Source organism: Sesamum indicum, linkage group LG5 (genome assembly GCF_026168435.1).
Source record: "Sesamum indicum cultivar Baizhima isolate 11 linkage group LG5, ASM2616843v1, whole genome shotgun sequence".
Lineage (NCBI taxonomy): Eukaryota > Viridiplantae > Streptophyta > Magnoliopsida > Lamiales > Pedaliaceae > Sesamum > Sesamum indicum.
This window is the reverse complement of record NC_142661.1, coordinates 20624269-20650830: the sequence shown is the minus strand read 5'-3', so window position 1 is coordinate 20650830 and position 26562 is coordinate 20624269. Positions and strand designations below refer to the sequence as shown.

General features: G+C 36.0%; 6 protein-coding genes across 9 annotated transcripts; 5 read left to right on the top strand and 1 right to left on the bottom strand.

Annotated features, from left to right (window-relative positions):
- Nucleotides 1-162: 162 nt before the first annotated feature.
- LOC105161541 (GDSL esterase/lipase CPRD49) lies at nt 163-2961 on the bottom strand. 2 transcript variants are annotated; one of them, XM_011079258.3, is made up of 7 exons: nt 2699-2961; nt 2210-2287; nt 1832-1972; nt 1325-1401; nt 1099-1248; nt 582-818; nt 163-426 (listed from the first exon to the last, which is right to left on the bottom strand). In XM_011079258.3, the coding sequence occupies exons 1-6, from the start codon at nt 2807-2809 to the stop codon at nt 599-601; spliced, it is 777 nt and encodes a 258-aa protein (XP_011077560.1). In that variant the 5' UTR covers nt 2810-2961; the 3' UTR covers nt 163-426; nt 582-598. The 2 variants fall into 2 exon arrangements, with proteins under 2 accessions (XP_011077560.1, XP_011077559.1); XM_011079257.3 differs by having other exon boundaries at nt 163-354.
- A 133-nt stretch (nt 2962-3094) lies between these two features.
- LOC105161542 (S-adenosyl-L-methionine-dependent methyltransferases superfamily protein) lies at nt 3095-5539 on the top strand. The gene is made up of 7 exons (XM_088880405.1): nt 3095-3242; nt 3340-3401; nt 3920-4053; nt 4430-4575; nt 4674-4745; nt 4929-5036; nt 5120-5539. Exons 1-7 carry the CDS (start codon nt 3182-3184, stop codon nt 5290-5292), a joined length of 756 nt encoding a protein of 251 aa, XP_088736531.1. The 5' UTR covers nt 3095-3181; the 3' UTR covers nt 5293-5539.
- A 3974-nt stretch (nt 5540-9513) lies between these two features.
- LOC105161545 (vacuolar cation/proton exchanger 3) lies at nt 9514-12909 on the top strand. Its single transcript, XM_011079264.3, has 12 exons — nt 9514-9915; nt 10035-10102; nt 10219-10247; nt 10650-10846; nt 10938-11150; nt 11249-11380; nt 11501-11617; nt 11745-11798; nt 11898-12014; nt 12132-12222; nt 12328-12384; nt 12512-12909. Exons 1-11 carry the CDS (start codon nt 9601-9603, stop codon nt 12381-12383), a joined length of 1389 nt encoding a protein of 462 aa, XP_011077566.2. The 5' UTR covers nt 9514-9600; the 3' UTR covers nt 12384; nt 12512-12909.
- Nucleotides 12910-13044: 135 nt separating this feature from the next.
- Nucleotides 13045-18515, top strand: LOC105161543 (E3 ubiquitin-protein ligase AIRP2). Of its 2 annotated transcripts, XM_088880502.1 has the most exons (6): nt 13045-13730; nt 14938-16673; nt 17285-17435; nt 17521-17587; nt 17689-17923; nt 18244-18515. In XM_088880502.1, the coding sequence occupies exons 2-6, from the start codon at nt 16609-16611 to the stop codon at nt 18452-18454; spliced, it is 729 nt and encodes a 242-aa protein (XP_088736628.1). In that variant the 5' UTR covers nt 13045-13730; nt 14938-16608; the 3' UTR covers nt 18455-18515. The 2 variants fall into 2 exon arrangements, with proteins under 2 accessions (XP_088736628.1, XP_020549644.1); XM_020693985.2 differs by lacking the exon at nt 14938-16673.
- A 536-nt stretch (nt 18516-19051) lies between these two features.
- LOC105161544 (Peptidase S24/S26A/S26B/S26C family protein) lies at nt 19052-21083 on the top strand. Its single transcript, XM_020693986.2, has 4 exons — nt 19052-19393; nt 19477-19549; nt 19792-19954; nt 20698-21083. The coding sequence occupies exons 1-4, from the start codon at nt 19228-19230 to the stop codon at nt 20827-20829; spliced, it is 534 nt and encodes a 177-aa protein (XP_020549645.1). The 5' UTR covers nt 19052-19227; the 3' UTR covers nt 20830-21083.
- Nucleotides 21084-21754: 671 nt separating this feature from the next.
- Nucleotides 21755-25495, top strand: LOC105161546 (protein yippee-like). Of its 2 annotated transcripts, XM_088880504.1 has the most exons (7): nt 21755-21884; nt 22068-22228; nt 23860-23922; nt 24240-24283; nt 24756-24864; nt 24960-25015; nt 25123-25495. In XM_088880504.1, exons 2-7 carry the CDS (start codon nt 22133-22135, stop codon nt 25205-25207), a joined length of 453 nt encoding a protein of 150 aa, XP_088736630.1. In that variant the 5' UTR covers nt 21755-21884; nt 22068-22132; the 3' UTR covers nt 25208-25495. The 2 variants fall into 2 exon arrangements, with proteins under 2 accessions (XP_088736630.1, XP_011077567.1); XM_011079265.3 differs by lacking the exon at nt 23860-23922.
- The last annotated feature ends 1067 nt before the right edge of the window (nt 25496-26562 follow it).

The window sequence follows — 26562 nt, the reverse complement described above, 5'->3', positions numbered from 1 at the left end:
TACTACTATTATTATTATTGTTATTATTATTATTGTTTTAGGAGTACCTCTCAGTAGTGGTATAGGTATATCCTATTAACTCATTAGTGCAATAAAATCTTGAAAGGATTCATGCCTGGACGGGGGTTGCAAGGAAGAACCACAGGAGCAAAGCTTCAGTCATGTCAAACTGCTTGCTTCACTTGCCAATAGCTATTTGATTCGCATAATAAGAGTCTATCTTTCTTTCACTTTTCTCACTAAAACAAAAGCTGTCCTTTGCCTTTGTGAAGTCGCATCCACTCTTGATTGTACTTCAGCTCCCAACCAAACGCCTAAGATTTGCATGCTGATGCTGCTTATGGTTGGTGGTAGCTGAAGAATTTGTAATTTTGTGAATTATCAATCCTTGAATTCAGCAGACCGCATTTCATTGGAGAAAAGGATCTCAATTTCCAAGAAGAATAAAGCGTCAGGTACGGGTATAAAATGGAAAATGGTGCAGCATTATTCTCCAGAAAAAGAATGATCCATGCGCGAGATGACATGAAATGACTACAACTAATCATCCTTCCGACCAGTGTCCTGTAAAGAGTTTTTACCTTGTATTGGGCTGGGACTAGATATTGAGCCACTGCAATTGCCGAACAGAAATATGATCAGTTACATTTTGGGTGGTTTTACCATCAGGGCCGACAACATAATATGGTGAATCCTCCGGAAATTCAGATGGCATTGACAACCAGTACAGACTTGGTTCCCAGTTAACCTTCTTCAGGACCTTCAGTATCTCCGCAACTACAACCTTGGATCCTTCGGCCGACAAATGAATTCCATCTCTGCAAAGTCGAGCCAGATAAATAAAACTATCTATTTTTTTCAGTTAACAGGAAAATCCGACTCATTTAAACGTCAAACACTGAAAAGACAACCAACTCTGCGCATGGTAGACTAACAATGACACGCAGCAAGAATTTAAGACAAGAAATCAGCTTAGGCTACTGATTTTTCGTTAGTTCCTTTTCCATCCTTGAGTTAACCTATCAAGAGAATACATAAATTTAAGATAAAACTGAAATAATTTACTTTGGAAGCATGGCCTGCAAGAAGTGATCTTACATTAAGCAAGCACTAGCCCAATCATCCCTTTGCTGAAACGCTGCCCAAAGATTGATGGCCTCAACATCCAATTCTTTACACAACTCTACTAAAGCTTCAGAATATATGCGGCAGGCGTCATTTGTCCGGGCTTGGTCATCAAGTCCTTTCCTGGTTCAGAGGGAAAATATTAAGTATGACGTACAAGAATAGAATTATAATATCGAACTCATTTAAGATAGATTACCCATAGAATTCACGAGCTTTTGCCTCATTGACACGGGGGGAACTAAGGCATATTATCCGTGTCTTGGCTGACAGATTCTGAGATTGATGAAAATGTCATTAGAGTAAATGCTTTAATCTGCAGAGCTAAATCGAAAGTTGGTCTATGGCCATGATGCTAATATAATTTCCTCTTAAAGGGATGGAAAATATGTTTATCCTGTCAGTATTCTTGATTGCTAAATCGAAAGTTGGTCTACAAGTCATTTTTAAGGAACAGGAAGGTACTAAATAATAAAGAAATTACTGCGTTAATACAAACACCATGCTTAGGTTATATCACAAGCACCTAATGTTAATCCAAATTTTACTTATTCCTTCTACAATGGTCCGGTAGTCAAACACAATGTCACACACTTCCAAATCTGCAGTTTCATATAGGAGTTCAAAAGCGGTTGACTCTACACAGAAGGAATTATATATCTGCAAACTTGCTAGAATCACAAGGAATGGATAATACGGAACGAACATTGAGATGGACAATAATCTGTTTCATGTTATCAACATATTCAGGAAGAGGAACATGACCTCCCAGGCCACTTGGATGAGGGTTTGTAGCGTCATTACCGCCAAAGCATACCACTACCAGAGAAGGCTGAACAGCCGCATCCTGAACCAAAAACCATTAAAGAAAAAATATTCTATAAAATAGGAATAAATAGTGGTAGGGGTAGATTCATATTTATACATGAATTCAGAAGAGAAACAATGTTAGCTAATATTTGGAACAAAACACCTTTTGGCATCAATTTCTGTTGGTCTGGTAGCAAGAGATATATATTGTTTTTGTAAAACTGAATGCATGAATCAATACATTTATCTGCCTAATTCAGTATCTAATATATACCTTGGGAAAAATCCGATCCAAGGCTTGAAGAGCCATCCTCGAGTTCCAACCTGAGTATCCTCGCAGTAATACATCCGCCTTCAGCATTTTCCACAGAAATATAGAATTGTTTAGAAATCGGATAAATATGGAAATGGAAGTAGTAACACAAATACTGGAGGCTAATAGAAACAGGATCCACTACAAAAATGATCGATTGAACACTTAAGTTCATCATATGGTTAATCAGTTGAATTGAATGAAATTTGTTCCTTTAGACCCAAAACATGGAAATCCAAATTGCAGAAAATGGTTAAAATGAATGATTCTCTTATCCGAATCCACGATCAATCACAAGCAAACTAGTGTTATCCGCATGATTCTGAATTTCTATTCAATATTGTCAAACAAAAGCATCATCCGGAAGTAATTCAATGAAGTTCAGAGCCAGAAATAAGCTTCCAAATCTTCAAACATAGTACCAAACAAAATATAGCAGAAAAAGATTACCTTGCGAGCATATAGGTCTGCAAGAACAGCACTCCATCCTCCAGCGTTGTTGACCATCTGAACTATGGATGACCCGAACAGCACAAACTTCGGGCGACTCGGACCAACCATCTTTCCTTCTTGTTCTTGACCGTATACGTGCTTTTGAAAGAGGAGCGGTCGGCGTTTGGCTGCCACAATGCTATTGCTACTCACAGTGACGGAGTGGATGAAGGAAGGAAGAAGTATTGTCGTTTTCTAATTCTCCTTTGAAGATTACGTATTCATTTCTTAATTGTTCGGTTGGTCGGCGTAAAAACATTCGTTAGTGCTAGGTATTGGGCCTTTCCCACCAAATTGAAGCCCATAATTCCTCTTTTATTGGGCTTTGAGAATTTAAGAGTCCATTTGTATCCATAATTGGCCCAGTCCAAGAAAGTTACATCCCAACTTGCAGCCCATAATTCTTGTATTCTCAGTCCAAGAAACTGTCTCTGTAGCAGAATGGACATTGCTCTTTTCTCTCCTTCTTCGCTTTTCGCCGACTCCGATGGCAGCTCCTCCGGTGACCTCTATCTATCTTTCGTTATTTGAAAATTAGCCACACGTTTATACAAAATTTACTTTATTTTACATTTAATTTTCAATTTTCATTTGTGCAGAAGAAGAAAGGACTGAATCCCATGAGAGCTTCGTGGAGAGAAAGCACCAATTTCCTGGGATGGTCTGGTTTTACATTTTTTTTTCCTAGATATTAGAAATAAAGTTCTGGTTATTGCTTGTTTAACTTTTTTTTTTTTTTTTTTCACTTCGTATTATATATAAAGCTCGAAAATTAATTAGCTGGAAATGAATGGTTAATTAATTTTTAATATATTTTCATTTTGATGAATTAGAAGCTAATTGATAGGCAAAGGATGATATGAAAGATCTAAGCATCTGATCACTGCGTTACTGACCGCTATCTGTGCATTAGTTGTTATACTTCTCCTGCATTATCTTGTGGCATTGATGTGTATTCTCATTGAAGGTAGTGTTTAGGGGCGTTAAATGTGATGTAGGAAGGTTTGAATTAACGAAGGAGATGTTCATGAGGGCAATATTGCCTCAGTGTTGAATTATGGAGCATAAATTTTTCCAGCCGAGCTTGCTTGCTAGAGACTAGTAATCAGTTGCGGGAACTTTGTTTCTAATGAAAATCATCTGCTTGATGTTTATTTGTGCATTTGGGATTCTGTGCAGGAATTGCTCATCCGGGAATTTTCTTTTCACCAATTAAATGCGAATCTACTGTGGCCTGGTACATTTGCATTTGCGGAATGGTTGGTTCAACACAGACAATGGATAGAGGGAAGGAGAGTACTGGAATTGGGCAGGTAATCCATAATGGTGTGTAGTGCTATACAACTTTTGAATTGTTAACATTATCTTGTAGAATTAATACTCAAGTTTGCAGCATGTCTTTCAGGACTCTTATTTGGATGAATACAAAGCAAGTCTCTAACATTTAGAATGTGCCTCCATATCTTTTGTTAAATGAGGGCTTGGAATTAATAAATAACTATTGAAGGAAAATGTCTATTGCAACAGCTTCACATTTGTTCTTTCCTTAAGGTGATGGAGACTGGCCTCCCAATTAGTTCTCATAAAATCCATCTCCAGAGTTGGAATGCTACTGCCTTACCAAGCCTAGACTGGTTTTATTTGAAAATATTTTTCATCCTTCTGATGGTCATTTTGAGTTCATTGCAGTGGAACCGGAGCTCTGGCCATCTTTTTGCAAAAATCCTTCCAACTTGACATTGCAACATCTGATTATGATGATGCTGAAATCGAGGAAAATATAGCTCATAATTGCCGGATAAATGGAGTTACTCCTGTCCTTCCGCACATAAGGCGTAAATTCTTTTGCTTGATGTTCTCTGATGCTGAAACTTATATAAACTATAGCTCTTTCAATATTGATGAATATAAGATCATGTCTTTTTCTTTCTAGATTCATGGGGTGATGTCTTTCCAACTTCTGATCCAGATTGGGACCTGATTATAGCAAGTGATATTTTACTTTGTAAGTGCTGAGGTTCAGTTTGGCCTTTGTCATATCGGTTTGATGTTTCTTAATGAATAATGATGACTTGGTGGAGGTATAGTCAACAAAGTCAAAGTAACTGTGGCCCCTTTTCCCTACCTTGTCAGAGTTGTCAAACATATTATTTTTAACACTTTTATACCTTGCTCTCGTGTCATGCAGACGTTAAGCAGTACGCCAACCTTATAAAGTCCTTATCATTTCTCCTCAACTCTTACAAACCAAAACCTAGTGAGTCCGTTGCTCGGAGGGATGATGATGACCAGACTGGTACTCTTTCCTGGTCTTAGTGTATTTTTTTTCCCCCATAAAATGTGGTTAATGAATTCACTCGTGTGTGCCGGCTGCCTCAGATTCATGCGCGCATACTCGACCATCATTCTTAATGAGTTGGAGACGCAGAATAGGGAAAGAAGAAGAGTCGCTATTCTTTACTGGGTGTGAAGAAGCTGGTCTTGAAGTCGATCATCTCGGATCTCGTGTGTACTGCATCAAGCCAAGAGGAGCAATCTATGAATCCAGCTAAACATTTGGTGGTACCGCAAAATTATGCATGCAACAAATTCATTCAGAGCAAACTCGACCAAACGACGTCTAACCAACCATACATGACGTCTCCTATTCAAGCTCAACTCTTTCTTATTTATATTGCAATATTTGCTCTGTGGAAATCCTGAAGTGTTGGGCATTTGCTTTTGTCCCTATTCTTGTAACAATTTCCGGTTAGATTAAATTACTTGCCTCTGACTTAGTTCGGGCAGGTTTGTCGTTTATTTTCTTGCACTCTGCCACTTTTAACTCGATGGGTAACAAAGAAGCGCTGGGGTGTTTGTGACTTGGAAGTTGCAATTTGGTTAATGTGGCAGAGTTAATGTTGACTGTTAAAACCGAAGAAATTGCGGATGTACTCGAATTGTACTTTGAATTGACCACTTTCCTCAAAGAATACATATGGTAGTACGCAATAGTGGTGTCTCTAGACCATATTGACTGTCGGGTTAGGCGAATTTTGGTCTTAAGTAGTTAAAATTAATTAACATAAAATATTTAATTGAATTGACGTTATTTTTGCGGAATGAATTGACATCAATTATCCATATTCTCCCACTGCATGCACCACGGTTTGTAAGGTTGAAAAAAAGAAATAAATGGAGAAAGTTGTTTATGGTGCAAAATTGGATATAGCTAGGTTGAGTAGTCCCCCAAAAGATGGCATGATTGCATGAGGCTGTGTTTGGTCGGAAGAAATTTCGAGGAAATCACCTGTTTTTTGTTTGCAACCCCCTCTGGGACTCGATTGACGGAAATAATCATACCACCATCACATGGTTTGCTGAATATAATTTTGGAACTGGGGAGCCATTAATTATTAGAATCCAAACACAACTTTATCCATTAATATAATGTTGTTCGAAAGTTACCATCAAAGGTTGGGATTCAATCAAATCCCACGAGTCGTGTATCAACAAAATTCATATATATTAATTTATGAATATAAGGATTGATATATATATATATATATATGTAGATGATTGTTTATGACGAAATATATAAATATGAGGCTGTGAAGTGCATGGATGCCGAATGCAGACATGCACACAGAGAGAGAGAGAGAGAGAGAGCGGGGAAGCTTGTCTTGTTCGCAAACAATGATAAAACTGAAGTAGAAAGAGGAAGCTTCCCAGAAACAACATGAAATTTGGCAGAGACCTCTTCCACTACACCAAGGGCTCATGCCCGGTTTTTAATTCTGTCCCCACTCTCCATCTATCGATATGAGCACTTTGTTATACAATTACATATCTTTTTCATTTTATATATGTATACATCCTTGTACAGATTGATGATACGATCCTGAGACGTGACCCAATCATATTTTTACAAAACAATACAACTGTTCCACCACACAAATATATTTTTTGGGATTATAGTTGTAATTACAATTACATTTTTCTTTAGAAGCAAAACATGCACAAATATCTACAATAGAATATTACACTAACACTCTTAGAAGGTATAATTATAATTTTATAAAAAATATAACATATGTGACATGTTGACCTTACCTATATAGGTATCAATGTAATTTACCTTAATTATTATACTTAAAAGTTGGTCCATGCTGGGCTAGAAAATGCATGTTTTAGAGAATAATACTTGTCATATTAGTTAATTAATTGGGAGAATATTTCAATTCTCTCTCTCTCTATATATATATATATAAAACAAGAAGATGAAGCATAATATTGAACTTTTTATTCTGTTCCTTGTAATTTTTTAAGTTTGAAGGGCGTAACAATTAACAAACAATAATTAGCTTAAACGATTGAGTTCATCAGCAACATAATTATATGCTTCTTCATTATTATAACATCGCTATCAAAATTAGTTAAACTAAAAAGAACCCCAACCCATTTTTTATTTCAGATTGATTGGAAAATGGTACTATCAAAATTATAGAACTAAATCATAAAAATGAATTCGTATAAAGACCAAACATGTTAAATTATCCCCTTAAGTTACAAAACTAAACTGGGATGGAAACCTATATGCGTGCAGTTGGTCTTCAGTAAAAGCAAATAAGGTAAGAGAGTTGTGAGCTTTGGTTTCAGATCTAATCTGACAGGAGACTGGGGTTGTTCATTGGGCAATAAAAAAGGGAAAAGCAATTAAGGCCACTACAATTGTTAATCGATGGAAGAGTGGTAATTTGGACATGCAGTTGACAGACCACCTTAGGTTTTTTGTTTTGTTGCAGTAGCATAACATCAGCTTTTTATGAAACTAAGGGACAAAAGAATCACATGGATGAGTACTCTCCTGAGAAATTTCTAGGAAGTTTCGAGCACAGGTACATCAGTGCCAGAGCCGTACATCAGAGATATCTCCCTTCCTGATTGATTGTGAGACTAATCCAGTTTTTAGGGTTTCAGTACTTCTGGAACATATATATACATATATCATTTGAAAGTGAAGTTTGATTGCACATATGAATGGGGATTGATGTCTTGAATTCCTGTGGTTTATATATTCTTTCTCGCCAAAACCCTAATACTATTACTTCACTCATAATGTGTATTATATCAAATGTTTTAAGAATACTGCAGCATGCAGAAATTGTAAATTATAGAAAAACGGCAATTTTTAATTATTGGAATTGAATTTGACAATAAAGGCAGAACAAAATTTGCAAGAATTCGAGAGGAGCACATGTCGAAAACTGGCTGCCTATATTTGCAAACTCTGGATGGATTTTATTTGTGTAATATAGTTTTTTTGTTTAAGTAATTATTGCCAAGTTCAATTTCGATATCACTAAAATTATACCATGTCTCCTATACAAAGCTGTGTGATCAAAATTGCAAGTGTCCCTGCTGTATTTTACCGCGACCTTAGGTTGATTAAGTCAGTGGAAATTGCAATTTTAGCCCCTAACTGCAGAGATTTGGCAATCTTAACCTTATTAGAATTGTGTTAACAATTAAACCATGCCATTTGAAAGAAATACCATATTTAAGACAAATCCGTCCATAATTATAATCGGGCTGAAATTTGGAGCTCAGCACATGACAATTTCTGGCTAGATTTGTAATTTTCGACTAATTTTGCCCTTAATTTGCTAATAATTTTTTTGGAAACTGTATGGCTTAACTACTCCCTATATTATGAGATCAAAATCGCAATTTTCACAGTGAGTAATATTGACATGACCCCTCAATTATCAATAATGTCTATGATCATGAATTTGAGTCTCATCAAACGTGTAGGTATTTGCCTGACTTAGTATGAGTAATTTATTAGAACAAATATATATTTATCTCACTTAATGTGAGTTTATTGAATAAATAATTATATTTTTTTAATTCATTAATATTGATGTAAATTATATAATTGTAATAATCGTTCTTATACAAAAAGAAAAAGGAAATTTGACCCCCAAAGTTGAATTAGCACAAACAAATTTGATAAATATATACATGCCACTAGTACGTACATAATTTGTTATAAATGATGTAAGTTTTATTCACATAAAATCTGTATATTAAACTGATAGAACTTTAATAAAATTTGAAATAGAAATTAAATAAAGTTGTAGGTAACTCCCCGAATCTTGGATGCATTAATTATTGTTGGAGGGTGTACGTATATATGATTAATACTTATATATTTATAAAATGTTGGAGGAATTTTAAATGGTTTGATTAGAGCAACAACATTTAGCAATCTTACAAATAATTATTAGAAAAAAGATTGTTAATATTTAAAAATAAAGTATTAAGGTATGTAGGCTTGAGTGGTTTGTGAATCTAGTTATATATTAGAATGCTCTTTTCCGGAATTAAACTAGTTGCATTCTTTTACACATATCCTATTAGTTTAGTTTAAAATGTCTGAAATGAAGGGCTTACAAATTCAACCAAACATCTTCTTACATTATAGATAAAAATACGTACTCATGTGGAACTACACATTATTAATTATTCTAGAAAAGGAAAACCCAGTTTTTCTTTCTTTTAAAGTACACGACTCAACTATGATTCTAAATTTTAATATTTTCTTAAATATATATATACGTCAGATAATCATATTCATTAATTTATTTTATATTAAAATAGAATATAAAATATGATTAACAGAATTTGGAATATATATACAAAAAATGGTGGGAGGAAACTTCGTGGAAAAATCGGGTGATAAAGAGATATACATGCATGAATTTGTATAAATAGCGCATTAGTAGTGCAAGTGTAGGAAGCAATAACACGTGTGCATTTTGTAGGAGAGTTTGGTGGGTGGGTCTTCCTCATAAATTTTGATCAGGAACAGGTGGGAAATGGCGGGTGCGAGAGAGAAAGGAGAATTGGGAAAAATGGCGGCATCTCCTCATGAGGCATGGCTGTTGGAAAATGGTAACATTAAGCTGTTGAGCAAGGAGATGAGATATTCCAGCGCTGCCCGCACTGCCCACAACATGTCTTCCTCTTCGCTGCGCAAGAAATCAGATCGGTCGCTTGTGTCAAAGGTTCGAGTGGGGTTTTTGAGGGCGTTTTTGGGTAATCTTCAGGAGGTTTTGTTGGGAACGAAGCTTTCACTTTTATTTCTCGCTATTCCTTTGGCCATTATTGCAAAATATCGTAATTATGCAAGTGTAAGTACTGCTGCTTCCATCTCCATCTCCATCTCCATCTATATATATATATATTAATGGATGCATGCAGTTGCAGTTGATTATTTCATGTGATGGATTCTTATGTTTGTAATTAGCAGGCATGGGTGTTTGCTTTGAGTTTACTTGGACTCACTCCGCTTGCTGAACGAGTCAGTTTTCTAACAGAGTAAGCAACTAATTATTAATCTTTTATATATAATTATTTTGAATAATTTGCTTGTTTATCAGGAGCTATCTAACGACTTATATATCCTCTCCCTCTTGTATTACCTAATTATGCAGGCAAATCGCCTTCTACACTGGACCAACAGGTGATTATTATTTTTATTGCATTCTTCTCAAATATATATATTTCAATCTCAATCTTATCATTTATTGCTCTATTAATTAATATTGACCAATCCTTAATCTTCTTTCTTTAATGTAACTTAACTAACTTATTCCTCCTTTCTTTGATTATGAATTTTTAATACGACTTTTTTAGTTTTACCTAATTTTATACGTTTTCAAGCACTAGTTGATGATTTCAATTTCTGGATTTTTACATATACTTAACGTGTCAAACCATCCCTTAGTTGAATTAATTAATTAATTAATTATGCACAAATTAAGAGCCCCACAACACCCAATTAAAATCTCTATATAATTTTGCCAATATATATACATTTGTTTTGTTTTTCCTATTGCATCAATTGGTTGCTGGAATTTTGCAGTTGGAGGGCTCCTAAATGCAACATGTGGAAATGCCACAGAGCTGATAATATCTATACTTGCACTCCTTCAGCACAAAGTAGATGTTGTCAAGTACTCTCTACTCGGCTCCATACTCTCAAATCTTCTTCTTGTCCTCGGCACCTCTCTTTTCTGTGGTGGCATTGCCAACATTTCCAAAGAACAAAATTTCGACAGAGTAAGTTCAGAAACTAAAATGCGTCTAAACCTCAAAATTCATATTCATTTCTTGAAAATATTAATTTGGACTAATAATTCTTACGTGACAGAAACAAGCGGATGTGAACTCAATGCTTCTGTTGCTTGGGTTATTGTGTCATGTGCTGCCTTTGATGTTTAAGTTTGCTGGGAAATCTCCCGAGCTAACAGCAGTCGGGACGCTTCAGTTGTCGAGGGCTAGTTGCATTGTGATGCTTATTGCCTACATTGCCTATCTAGTTTTCCAACTATGGACTCACCGACAATTTTTTGAAGCAGATGAGGTAATCATAACATTTTCTTTATATCAAAAGATAAATAATAAATACACATTAATATGTGATTCAAACAACTTAGTTTTATGCAAATGATGGATGTTCAGGGTGATGAAGATGATGATGTGGCATCAGATGATGAATCACCGGTGATTGGCTTCTGGGGTGGATTCATTTGGTTAGTTCTGATGACTGGAGTCGTAGCTCTACTGTCGGAGTATGTCGTTGCAACCATTGAAGTAAGTGCTTCAATTACTCAACTGTTTTCAGCTTCTTCTGAAAAATGTTGATCATAACAAATTTTGCTAGTTTATACTAGTAAGAGTAGTATTTAATTAACTTTTTGTACTTTATACTAGGCTGCATCAGATTCTTGGGGCTTGTCTGTCAGCTTCATCAGTGTGATCCTACTACCGATCGTTGGAAACGCAGCAGAACATGCTGGGGCAATCATTTTTGCATTCAAGAACAAATTGGTCAGCCACAGAATTGAATCTTTTTCTTCTTGGTTGCTCTTGTTTTTAACACAACTAACTGATAAATATTAATTTGTTCATTGTGCAATACTGATATATATAATCATATGTGTTTTTGTCGATGCAGGATATTTCTCTAGGTGTAGCTCTAGGCTCAGCAACTCAAATCGCCTTGTTTGTGGTAAGATTTTTTTACCTTAAGTAATAATGTGATCATTTTGACAACTAAAGATAATTAGAAAAGGCTAATGGTTGATCAATTATGACGTGCAATATTCAGGTCCCTTTAAGTGTGATAGTGGCATGGATCATAGGCATCAACATGGATCTTGATCTCAATCTTCTCGAAACGAGTGCTCTTGCTCTATCAATACTCGTAACAGCGTTCACGTTACAGGTACAAAATAACAAACACTGTTGTAGTAAAAAAACCGGAGATGATTCATATTTACATTTCTTTGTACTTAATTATGCATAACTACAATTGTCAGTAACAAATTCATGAATTTTACAGGATGGGACATCTCATTACATAAAGGGACTGGTTCTTCTCCTGTGCTACGTCATCATCGGGGCTTGCTTCTTCGTGTTTAGGGAGCCACTAAGTAGGCACTAATACTAGGATATCTACAACTTGTGGTGATCGTCTTAAAACCTTTGGCAAAGCCAAACTCACTCGATCTTACCCTTTTGTTGAATTTGTTTTGCAGACTCTAACGACTTAGGACTTACGGCCTCACACGGTCAAGGAATGATGAGAGTTTAAGGTATAAATGCAAATTTCTCAGGCCAACCGGACATTGAAATATAACCTAGTCCCCTTAATCATCATATGATCCTATGTAAACTGTCCTCAATTATATTTACTAATTGATATGACATATATATATACAGATTTGGAGTTGGAAAGGAGGCTGAGATGAATTCAGGAGATTGGATGCATTTGATATTCATTGGTTGAAATGGAGATGAAGTGGGCAAGTTTCAAGTATGAGTGTGTGATCCATTCTGGAAATGGGTAGAACTGGATTGCATGTCTTTCCAAGAACCTAATTCTTCATGCAATGTGGCTGGAGCATGCACTGCCCTTTGTTTCTTTTTTCTTTTCTTCTCCTTAATTTGTTGAGTTCTTATCGTGAGTCGATTTCTTTTTTGTTTTCTCATATAATATATATATATATATATATATATATATATATATATATAGTACAATAATTGGAAAGTAGCAGTCGGGGTTGTAATTAACTTTCCAACAATAATTGGAATATTGTGATCATATTGTTCCTGCTGAACAGTTTATATTCACAGTACTGCTACACTGCCCACTCGATGTGTGTGAATATTTCAAAATTATAAATAATTAATATTTTTTATTGATAATTAAATTGATTATCAATTATGGGGTAAAAATCCAAAAGTGTTAGAAATTGAGGAAGTTTGAGGGATATTTTAGTAAATTAATTTAGCAAACGAATAAGTCTGAATATTTAAAAAATTGATGTGACAATAAAGTTTATTTTTAATATTTTATAATAGTATAGATCTATAGTTCAAATGTATGTGGGTTAAATAAATAGTGAGTTAGAGTTGCGGCAAGAGACTGGGCCGTTCTACTTCAACAATTCAGAGCCCATTTAAATCCATCACCTCCAAAATAATTATTCAAAGGAAGAAAAGTAAAAAGGGTCCAGCAACACAAATCAAACGGCTGCTTCCATTCTCTGTATTCCTTTCCCTCCCACTTTTCACTACGAAACAACTCTCCGGCTCCGCGCCTTATCTGAAGGGAGGAAGATGGGGAGGTTGAAAAGCTCCAGGACCTCTGTCCGGGCATGAGTAATAACACTCCAGCTACATTACTATGGTGGCCCGGACAATTTTACTGAACCCGACCGATGTCGGACCAGGTATTGGTGCAGCCGGAGAAGGTCTAGTTTTGCGTGTATTTCCTAGGCGGAGAAGCAGAGAGAGGAGAAGTAGTTATCGCCGACTACGCTCAGCTCCTCAAGCATCCGTTGGCTGTGGTTGCTAAAGACGGCGCGCTCTTCGCAGCCGGCGTGTAGAAATCACAATTCGAAGATTGTTGTTGCCACTGGTTAAGCTCCTTAAGCAGGTTCTCTTTTGTTTTTTGGATTTTGCAGCCGTTCCTTAACTGAGTGATTGTTGTTGCCACTGGTTTCGTGGGCGTTTACTTCTTTCTATTTTGCTTGAGTTACATGGTGTTTTCTGTTATTAATTTTCTCTGGTTTTTCAGTACCAGAAACGATAATGCTTGAAATCATACATTACGCGGAATATTATGTTCATTTATCAGCGGCAATGGCGTATAGAAATTCTGCATTTGTGGGTACTGGGTGGGGTTCTGATGTCGATTTTGAAGATGATCTCTTTTATTCAGTTTCATGGTCATAATATTATTAAATTTTGTTGTAATGGTAGGTATGGAAGGGTTAATTATTTTACTCTTTGGTCTTTATTTTATTCACCTCATGCGAATTTGTTTTGAATTAAAATGTGGGTCAAATATTAAATCAAAATGAGATTGGTTAGGGTTTCAAGTCTTCAAGTTCTGAAAGATACAATTAATGTACGTACCTTGGTAGCTCTTAATATGGTGGTGAATCTGAAGATCTTTATTGTGATTGGCCTACTTTTGAAAATAAGGGGACTCATGGACTTAGAGCTGGAAAGAAGGGAATTGGATTTATTGAGGTATCTAAATGGCATCTGTCTTGCTATTATACTAGCTTTTGGGCAATCGAGAGCCCACAGTTGACAGGTGAATACTTTGCTAGTTTTTGACACTGGAAAGTTGATACCTAATGAAACCCATTGATAAAGGATTTGCAACGCATAGCGTATTTTATTTTCAATTTGTCCGTGGTGTGAGGGACCATGAAATCATTCAGTAAGCTCAAGATACACATTCCTCAATATGGGTTTTGGATGCTTCTATCCAACTCACTGTGGCCCATTTCATGCCAAATCCATTTTATGTTTCCATATGAGGATCTGTTTAAAAGAGTTGGAATATTTCTATTGTCCACTTCTGCCCATTTTGTTCCCCTGCCTCCCTACAAAGCAGGGAAGCAGCTGCTATCCTGTTCGGTTAGTTAACCTGAACTTAGCTATATGCATGAGTTTACCAGGTTCCTCTTATACACTTTAATCTATTAAATACCATTTGCTGATGTTGAAATGTCCCTTGTTAGCTTCTCTTTGTCTCTAACCTTGCTGCAATTATTATTATTTGGAATGCTGTGTTCTGTATGTCTTGTACGACATTGCCATATGTGGTAACAATTTGAATGTGCACTTAGGCTTTGACATTGATTGAGAAGGAAGAAAGAATAAAAGGGTACTGGAAAGGAAACCTCCCCCAGGTTTGGTGTATTCTTTCCTTTCTAAACTTGTCTCAACTGTTGGCCCCTGTAGTCATAGCAGGTTCCTTAGACATAGAAAGAATAAAAGGGTACTGAAAAGGAAACCTCCCCCAGGTTTGGTGTATTCTTTCTTTCTAAACTTGTCTCAACTGTTGGTCCCTGTAGTCATAGCAGGTTCCTTAGACATAAGAGCAAACGAATTAGCCACTGTGCCACGCTAAATACACGCATATTTCTTGATGCATTGCAAGCAAATGATTGCCATACAGCCCAATGTTTTATTTCTGGGTCAGGTTAAACTGTCTCTATCATGCAAACCTAAATTGGTTACTACTAAAAGAAATGATACATATAAAGTAGTTGATCATAGTTGGAAAACATGAATAATAAATGCACAAGTAGGTTGGCTGGTTTTATTGGAGGTAGAAATTGTGAAACAACGTACGCACATTGGTTGAATTTTTAAATAGCACTTGTTTCCACATAACCTTATCCTTTTCAACACTATTATTAATCATCATTTTAACAATAAATCTAAGATAATTGACAAAACCGGACTTTCAGGCAGCAATGCATCACATAATCATGAATACTTTCGGGCCCCACCTTGGACTTAATTAATAACTCAGTATGTATATATATATATATATTTTCGGTCATAACATGCTTCATTCATGAATTTGGAAAACTTATGGCAACTCATTTCTTATACTATTCTTTAATTCGTATTTCTGATTATTCAACATAAATAAGGATAATTATATTTATATGAAAATAATTTTTTATAATTAAAAAAATATGAATAATTTATAACAATTAAGAAATAAAGGTAATACCACCATTTTTTTGTTAGTGTAGACTGTAGAGTGTATATTTGATTTTTTATTTAAAAAGATGGCAAGAATTGAGGGAAGCAGAAGGAGGGGACAGGTTGCATGGGTGACACTCGTCAGTGGAGGCCAACACGTCGTTCTCGTCGTCGTCGTTTGTTTGTTGAGTTGTCCTCTTTTACCTCACTCTAACACATCATACTCGCAACATCATTTCATGTGATTTATCTACAATCCATTTTGGCTTATGTTTAATAATTCTTCATATACCAAAAATATTATATACAATAATTATATAGGGATTTGCAAATTGCATGCAATGGATTATTAATAAAAATCAAAGATACCTAAAATAGTAATTAAGAAAAAAAGGAGGAGTATTAAGGCAAAGCACACAGGGCAGGGGCAGCCACACCCGCACCAAACACATAAAATTAATACTTGTTAGTACTGAACCAATATCTGCGTCAACTAAAACTAAGGAGAGGCAAACACAAGACAAGAAGCGTGCTGTCCAAGCGAGAAGAAGGCCAGCCATAGAGTGTGCGTTGGTGTCATCTGGTGACTCTCTCACTCACTAACCCTCTGCAAAAACCATTCTCACTCTTCACCCACCTTTCACCTTTTCAATTTTCTTTCTGGGTTTCCTTTTGTGGACTCTTTTCCGATAGTGGGCGAGAGGGGCCGGGTTGTGTGTTTTTTGAAGGTGAACCAAGCAATTGGGAGGTGAGAATTGATTGTGAATGGGAGTAAGAGGAAAGAAATTTGAGGGAGGCTGATGAGGAAGTCTTTCAAAGATTCTCTAAAAGCGCTCGAGGCTGATATTCAACATGCCAACACCCTGTATGTTTTTTCCTTGTCAATTTTTGTTTCTTGCCCTTCTAAACCTGATTTTCTGTGGAGATTCTTTTTGGTATTACTGTGAGGGCGCATAGTTCTTGTGAAAATCAAATTTTGATATACTCTTTCCTTTTTAGTTTATTTGGCTGTATCTGCTTCCTGTGGAAACAAGTCTAATCTGGTGTAAATTTGAATTTCATGGACAAAATTTTGGAATTTATACGTGATTGATGATATATTGGTGGACTTTTGTGATCCTTTGTATGACAAAAAGCATCATCATCATTCAAGATTTCAGGAGAATGTATGAGGTCAAAAATGTTCCTTGCTTAGAATATTCTGTGTATGACCCAATATGAAATCGTAGTAAGAGTTTGAATTCGAGGGCCTCGTTCACAACTCATCACAGGTTCCTTCTAGTTGAAGCTAGAAAATCAAGCCATGATTAAAGGGGTTTATGTTATGCCCTTTATTAGGGGCTGGATATTTGATGAGACATTGTAAGTGATAGCCTGATTGGAGTTGCTTTTGAGAGTGTTCCAAAATTTGGACTTTAATGCTTTATGTGCTCTTTTCTTTGATGCATTCTGTGTTTTTCTTGAGGATGGAAACAGGGCTTCGGATTATTCAAGGGAATATGATGGTGCATGCCTTCAGATGAGGCTTTCATACAGCCCCTGTGCTGACATTTTCCTTTTCCTGTTTCAATGGACTGATTGTCGCCTTGCCGGTGTACTTGGACTCATTAGGATCCTTATTTACAAGGTTGTCTTGTGTTTTATGCATGATGTGCATCCTATATTGCTTCATCTATTTAATTCTGCTATGATCATCAAGTTGGTAATTGTAGGTATACGAGGATGGTAAGACTACCATGTCTGTTTACGAAAGAAAAGCTAGTTTAAGTGAGTTTTATGGTGAGTGCACTTCAAATTATGCTATTCCCCACGTTGCCTGATGGCATCTTTCTTTAGTGACTGTGATAAGAAATACTTTGACAAGTTCCAATGCTTTCCAGGTGTTATATTCCCCTCTTTGCTGCAACTTCATAAAGGAATCACTGATATCGAAGAGAAGAAACAGAGGGAGATCTGTGCAACTAAATACCGGAGAAGAGATGAAATGGAGAAAGGCAAGCTGTCTGAAATTGAGATAGAGAGAGAAGAAGAATGTGGGATTTGCATGGAAATGGATACCAAGGTTGTCCTGCCCAGTTGCGCCCATTCCCTGTGTATGAAATGCTATCGGAACTGGTAAATACACTACTATCATTCTCTTTAGTTACTCCCATCCGTTATAAATGGATAGTAATCGAAAGTAGTCATACAAATTGTAGCATGCTGGATCCCATCCTGAGTTCATTCCAATAGACTTGGAGGATGAAAAACAGATTGTTGAAAACTTGAGGGCGGCCCGGATTTTCTATACAAAGAAAGAGAACATAGGAGACCGTTTCCTTGTTGCATAAATCCTATCGTTTTTCCATTATTCGGTTTATGTTTACAATGCTTCTTGACGTCCATAGTTTTCCCTTAAACTCAAGTGATGATGTTACGTTTCATCTCCCCTGCAGGAGGGGTCGATCACAATCATGTCCATTTTGTCGAGACAGTCTGAAAAGGGTGAACTCAGGGGAGCTGTGGGTCTACACTAGCAATTGTGACATTACTGATTTATCTGCCATTGGAAGGGAAAATCTCAAGAGACTATTCATGTATATTGACAAGTTGCCTCTTGTAGTTCCAGATCCAATGGTGGTTTCATATGCTCCTCATTTTCGATGAATTGTTTGTTGGGCGACTTTTGTACATAAAATTTCAACTAATGCACATATGATTCAGCTTCTGTATAGTTTGTTTCTGCAGAACTTCTAGACCTCACAATCATGAATTGTATACACATGTAGCGTGTTGTGCAGCCATCATCAGATCAGCTATTTATGTTTATAGTATTAAAACTGAAACTCTCGAGATTCTTTTTAAATAATATCATCACTGTATTAAACTCCTAAATTGAGTAAAAGGCTATGTAGTGGGATGGTATATTTATTCTTTTAGATATAAAACTTTATCTGAATTTCTATTTTTTTAAAAAAAATTGGTTTTTTTTAATATATCTAATGTGTTTATTTATCATACATTATGAGTAAAAGAAAATAGAATAATATGATTGAAAAATTAGACATACACTCTCAAAATATCAATATTATTATATAAACTATTCCTATTATCTGATTGTTAGGGATAATCTTTATTATTATATAAAAAATAAGGATAATTTGTATAAATAGATTATTAATGGTGAAAATGTAATTATTCTTAAAAAAACATATATGGGTGATTTTTTAAACTCGTAACAATTCCGTTTATAATCGTCAATTGTATTGCGCGACTTCACTTCAAACTGAAAAATTGTCCAGTACAAAATAACGAACACCACCTTCCTCCCCTTCACCGCCGTCAAAAACCGCCTCCCAACTCCCACGGACGACGGCGGCCGCTCTTTCCCTGGTAGAATTGAATTAAAACGCTGGAATTTTCACTTGCCCTATACAGATATGGCCGCTCAAGGTGTCCTATGGAGTTCAGCTAAAAAATGTTTCACCGCTGGTCTAATCGGCCTCACGGTATCTGACCGATACGCCTCCTTTATGGCTGTTCGCGGTTCATCCATGTCTCCCACCCTGAATCCCAATAACAAGAACTCAAGTGGATTTGTGTTTGGTAAATCTGCTATTTTATATATTTTCCTTTTTCTAACTTTTACTGTAGTAAGTTTTTTCACTTGATTGTCTGCGCGGTAGCAGATGACTATGTATTGGTTGAGAAATTTTGCCTTGGTAAATACAAGTTCTCGCGGGGTGACGTCGTGGTTTTTCGGTAATTTTCGCTCTTGTTGGTGTTACTCTCTAACTCAGCCTTTTTTTTTTTTTTAATGAAATACATTGCGCTTTTCAGTTGCAATTCTGCTATTATGTTTTTGAGATTTTTTTCATGCTTTAAAATGATTGTAATTTTCATATGCTGCATCATAAGATTTACCAATTTTCTGTTTACAATCAACTTAATTCCACTGAGCTAATGGGATATGCTGATGAAAATGCATTCCCCTTATTTTGCAGTTCACCAAGTAATTATAAGGAGAAAAACGTGAAGAGAATTGCTGCCTTGCCAGGTGACTGGATCCATCTCCCTTCACTTGACACAGTGAGGATCCCTGAAGGACATTGTTGGGTTGTCGGAGACAATGCAGCTTGCAGCATGGACTCAAGATCACTTGGACCGGTATGTCACAAAATGCTATAGTTACAGAAGCACATGTAAAGTTTAAAAAAATGTATGAAGTTTGCATAAGAATGATTTTCTAGTTGATGCTTTTGTGAGCCATTGATCATAATTTTGTAGTATTAGGCACAAAAAGCCTTTCTGGTTGCATAAGTTTTGCTCTCTTGGTAGTTTACTTGGTTCTACCCCAGTCTAGGTTGATTGAGGTTGCTTTCTTCAGTTAAATGTAGAGAATCACCAGCTAAAACTTATTCAATTGTTTGCTTTGCTGTGAGATGTAATTTGAATTTAAGTGGGCGTGCACATGAAACCATGTTATTGGCCTTTGTTTGGATCCAATACTGACTGTTCTATAGTTTGATTGAGATGTGCTGCTGTTCTATTGAGTTGGTAGTAATTTGCGTAGCATTTGTCAATGATTTGTCTTTAAAAGTTCTACGTTCGTCATGGTTTTGTGACTCTACACAAGTTAGCTTTCATCCACTCTTATGCCACCAGATTGAACTTCAGATCAGCCAAATGATCTTTCATTTCCAGCAGAGGCAAGATGAATGCATTAATTTGTTTAGTCAATGTACTAGTGAACACTTGTTCGGTCCAAATGGCATATGTCCTTGTTAAATGCAAGGGCAGAGCCAACAAGATTAACTCTTGCTGCATACTGTGGAGATCCTTATGCTGAAGTTGTTGTAAATATGATATAGTTGCATCTTCCTCGACTTTGAAAATGCTTTGATTTGCAGATTCCTCTTGGTTTGATATGTGGACGGATTACCCATGTCGTCTGGCCACCTCACAGATTAGGTAGAGTTGATGGTAAAAACAACATACTGGCAGAAGTACAAGTTGACATGTTAGAAGAACATAGAGACTGATTATTTATGGTTCACACACCAGCCAACAAGTGCTATACGCGGCGGCTGGGCAACGGTGGCTTGTCTTTCTTGAGATTTTACCTCTTTATTTATACCCATATTTTATTGTTTATTATGATACAAAGCGTGGCCTTCTACATTTGGAGGCCCGCCCCAATTAGAAGAACCTTATCCGGATCACATTTTTTGTGCTGAGATATAAAAAATTTGACACAAGACTGATGGTTTTCTTGTTGGCAGTCATTAAACGATCATGCTATAGTTTCAATCTCATGGCTTACTAGTTAGTAGTTATTTCCGTTCCGTGGAGAGTGGGCGCAGAAGAGATTTTAACAGATTGGGCTTTTGAATCCATAATAACATTACTTATCTAAACTGGAGTGGACCATCTACCGGTGTAGCCCAATGCCTTTTATCTTCACATCATGTGAAGTTTCTGAGGTTGATTTTGGGTCAACATTACAGCCCAATTTAAATAATTATGGCATTGCATTTTATAAATTACGTGTGGGGAATTGCGTGGCTGCATTGGTAATGTGTTGCAAAACAAACTGTAGAGAATGCGCAGTAGCGGACTCGGAGCCGGACTCCCACTCCCACCGGAGTTGTGGTGGGAAAAACAGGCATCAATCATAAGTGCATTCCCCGAATATCGTATCAACTATCAAATCTCCGCTTCATTTATCCAACTTAATCTACTTAGATTTTAATTTCAACTTTGTAGTTGCAAAGAAAATGTATTACCAACCTAATATTAAAAGACATACAATAGTGTATTTTTAAAAATAGTATGGCCAGCGTGATCTAATAATTTGTAATTTATATATGTAATATCAGTTTTTATATATTCCATATGTAAATATTCTTAAATATATTTAATGATAAAAATCAATGTAAGATAGTGGACGGTCAAAAATTAATTGATCATAAATCGATTTTTAGACTAAATATTTATTAAGAGTCTCTCTCCTTGGGCACTGTATAAATATGGGAAACACAAACGTCCCAATTGGCCTAATGATTTTGCACTCCTTTCCCCTAACCGCTGCCGTAAGGTGAGATCTTCTTCTTCATCTCACCTCTATTTTTATTTTATTTTTTTGTAAATGTATGTTCCTAATAGCACCTTCTATTTCGCTTCTGCATTATGTATTATTTTGTTTTTCGATTATTTTGCGTTTTTTTTTTTTTTTTTATTGTTTGGTGAATTTACATGTGCTATCTGTTGTGTGGTTTAGGTGAACGAAAAGTTGAGGTGTTTGGATTCTGATCGTGATAAGGAAGAGAGGTTTGGGTTTGTATCATGGGAAGGCTGTTTCTGATTTATCTGGAAGGCAACAAGTATACTTGCAAGCACTGCCAAACGCATCTTGCTCTCTCCGATGACATTATTTCTAAGGTTTCTTATTTAGTTTACTCTGTTTGAGTTAAATTTACACGTCAATTTTCGTGTTGAATGCGTGTCCTGATTTTTTGTACATTTCTGTTTGTGGTTTACTAATTATAATTTGATTGATGAATTGCTTTTGGTGAAAGTTAGTGAACTATAAACATTTTTTGTTCTGTCTTAAGTGCTGTTAACAGCTTTTTGTCTGGAGTTATGTAGGCTGATCTTGTTTGAAGTAATTAAGCTATTTTGTTTCATGGCCACTGGAATTTGGGGTCTTCATCAGTCCTGTTTGTAGAATATTTATAAATACGCTGTTTGTAGCATAGACAAGGGTTGAGTTGAAATTTTAAGGGCTGAGTTCATCTTACAGGGTAAACTGTAGGTCCAAGTGATATCAGCTTTCATCAATTTGCTTCAAGGATGGTTAGATTGCTTTTGGTTAATGTGGGTCGGTACTTTCTAAGCTGATATTCTTTGCTGATACGTGTTCTGCTTGAAATGCCAGTTGAACTCTTACATGCAATCTTGTTTATGTTTCTACTATCGTTTTCATTAGTTGTGTTGATCCACATCCAAATATGGAAATTCTTCCATTTTGGCTTGTGAATAAATTTCTCTTGATTGATTTTTAGAGAAGAGTACATGTGTTTGATCCCTTATAAGGAATATACAATATTCAATTTGCAAGCCGTGGCAAAAATTGGTTGCTTACTTCATATAATAAGCTGCTAAACAGTTTTATGAGGTTACTTCTTGAAGGATGACATATGAATTCCTCAGAACACATCAGTGTTTAATATATGATGTTGATTTTACGTTTTGCAAATTCAACACTTGTTCATTGTGGTCATGCAGCTACGGACTATTGGTCGTTTGCACTTGCACTTTTTTGTGTTTATATAGGAGAGGACCTACCTTTGGTATTTGTGAGCGGGCCACATTTATAAAATATTGAGTCATAGAAAGTGATTCTAAATTAGTTTTATGTGTAAACATGATAAGTGAGCACATACACTCTATAGTTTTCAGCTTTGGGTGGCATGATTTCCCATATATATCAGAATGTAGAAATTTCTTTGTCAAATCAATTCACAACTATTTTTCAAAAATTGTTTCATATTGGGTGTCTTGTAAGTTGGCTTGTTCCATCTGTGTGGAAGATTTCTACTTTCTAATGTTTATTGTTGTAATAGTTGTTTTGGGTACGATGCTGCTCCCTGAATTATAGTATTTGACAGGCTAGAAGTGGAAGTATTGAGCTTCATGAGGATAATGGGAAGTGGTTAGGCCTTGATTAAATCCATGTTTTTGTAGAACTACCATTGAAAAAAGGAATTTGAGCGTGCGCATCGCTCACTTTGGGTTCTGAATTTTTTTCTAGTTTCCCAGTTCAAAATATTCTAATAAAGACCCAGTTCAAATATAATTTCCACGTTTCCCATTGTTTTGGCTGGTTGTTTTGTAGTTTCTACCAATATGTGTTCAAGTTAAGTGTAGACATTATCCTCTTTGTTTGAACACATCATCTTTTGGACCAATTTTTCATCACCGAATTCTCTATGAGGGTGCATCTTTAAGCCTTTCCCTTTGCATCCTTCCAAAATTCCTAGAACTAAGAAACGTAAAGCATTGTTTTTCAGTGCCTTATGCATGAGGCAGTGGAATGTGATGAGTGTAGGTGCCTCCATACTTCGACATGTCAGGTATTTCACTTTGTATGAATGATACAGAACTTCTATGTTTGTGTAGGATAAGTTTGACTTTTGAGGCGTCCTCAACTTCATCTCGACTTTCATTCTCTCTTGGCAAACTGATACTTATCCCTCTTCTCGCACAAAATTCCTAGGGAGCAGCTGCCACTTGGATTCTGTTATCTTTTCCACTTTAGCAGTGAAAAACCTTTATTTAAGGCTTCATTCACACTTCTCATCTATTTGTTTTGTAACTTTTTTACGGTTTTCACCTGGTATAAGGATGGATTTATTTTAATCCTAACCCATTGTTTTTACAACTGTTTCAGTCTTTCCACTGCAGGCATGGGAAGGCTTATCTCTTTGATAAAGTGTAAGTGTTATTTGATTACTACTTTCATTTCTGGATGACATTAATTCATCATTAAAGACCACCCAACTCATGGTTGCATTTAAAATTACAGCCACATAATTTTTGCAGGGTTATAAACATCAAACATTGTGTTTTGACGTTATTTACTTATTTTATGGTTGAAATGTTCCTGTGATGAACTTGTCCACTGGAATAGGCCCTTAAACTTGCATCTTTTGTCCAGACTTTTACAATTGTTGAGAGCTAGCAGTGTATGATCCCCTTGGTTCTATGAAAGTTGGAAGAATATAATTTTTCTACCTTCCCGAAATTATCTTGAGAAAATGAACTAGTAGTTACTGATTAGAATAGTTTCCCTAATTTTCAAGAGCAGATAATTAATTGGCGTAAGAGTTATGTACTTCGGTATGCTTCCATAATTGCAGAACTATTGTCTCTTGATATATACCTGATATCATGATGTTGATGGTAGTGTGAATGTTACTGTTGGGGAGAAAGAAGAGCGGATGATGATGACCGGAATGCACACAGTTGTTGACATATTCTGCGTGGGATGTGGCTCAATTGTGGGATGGAAATATGTGAGATGCTTCACTGCTTCATCTTTGTTTCTTATCATATTTCTGTTCTCAATGCTCAAATACATTTGTGCTTGGGACCCTTTTATTGATGTCAGGAAGCTGCTCATGAGAAGAGCCAAAAATACAAAGTAGGAAAGTTCATCCTTGAGAGGTAATACGATTGATGATCTTGCCTCTCTGGTGCTGTGCTACATATGTTAGCTTAGCTTATGAACGTTGTGGTTTTTTCCTTTTCTCCTGTTGTGTGTGATTGAGCAGGTTTAAAGTATTGGGCCCTGATGGAAGCAACTATTCGATCACTCAAGATACCCAGATGGCTGGAAGCGATGCTGATGATGTCTGATTATTTTTTGGAGTTCTGACCATTCAGCTCTTTTGAAATGTACATCCTCGGACTGAACGTTTCCTTTCTTGCTGCTAATTCCAATATGCATCTAGTGGTTAACTGGAGAGCAGTTCTGTTGGATGTGTTTTTGAATGGCCATCATTTCTAGAACTGAATCTAACGTGATTTATGACTTGAATCATTTTGCTACCCACTTTGGGTACCAGTACATAAACGGGGAAGACGTATGTCTTGATCGGATACAGGAGTATGTTTGAGCGATTATACATCTGCTTTGTTGTCCTACTTACATTATTTCGACAATTTCCAAATGGGCTTTTCTTTCTTCCGCAAGTCAATAGTTTGGTGTTATACCCATTTGGTTCTAGGCATTAACCCAGATATCCTATGGCTTCATCTAATCCGAGTCTATATTTTATTTACTTCACATGGCCCCAGCCCGTTACTAGCACCTAAGGCCCGCTATTGAATTGCATTACGTCAGGAATTTGGGATTGCTACTGATTTTTTATTATGCCAGTAATTTGGCCGGAACCTTGGAGGTGTTACTATTAATTAATATTATGAGCTCCATCCTGACCTTCTAACAATGAACCTTATATCTTATTTGCCTTCAAGTCTCAAGAAATTACGGGACAACATTATATATGTCTAATCTCAAGATTAGACTTTTGTCAGAATCTTTTCTGATTTATTCTTCCACCATTGCTGGATGAGTGAATAAAAAAAGTAAGCTGTAGTACAATGATGTAAACTTATATCAGTTTATTGTAGGGTAAGCATTCATTATATGTCTAATCTTAATATAAGTATTTATAATAAAAATAATAATCTTATAATTAATAGATACTTAATTCATATCTTAGAGTCTCAATTTTACTAATTGAAATAGAACTCATCGATAGGTTGTTCAAGACTTGAGTACTCCAAAATATATATCAAAAAACTAAAGTTAATAATGAAATAAAGCCAAACCAGTTTAATCTGAGGTACATTAGGCGAAAGAATTGGAACATAATTATGTGGTATGAAGGGTTGTCAAAGGCAATCTCAACTGAAAAGTTGACTATAAAAAGTAGAAACGTTTCAATTTCTGGGGAAGATAAAAGGGCCCACAATTGTTTTAAACCACACATCTCTCGAGGCCCACAAACATGGGCCCGAACCATCTGATGAGTCCATTCAGTTGTGGCCCTCTGATGTAATATAATTGTAGATCTCCACGAATCAGACAGCCCACGTTAACTTCACTTTTAAACATAATAATATATATTTTGAATTCTCTGACATTTTCTTATTTCTTTGTAATCACTCTTTTTCTCGTGAACATGTGTGCTTGAATTTAGAATGTC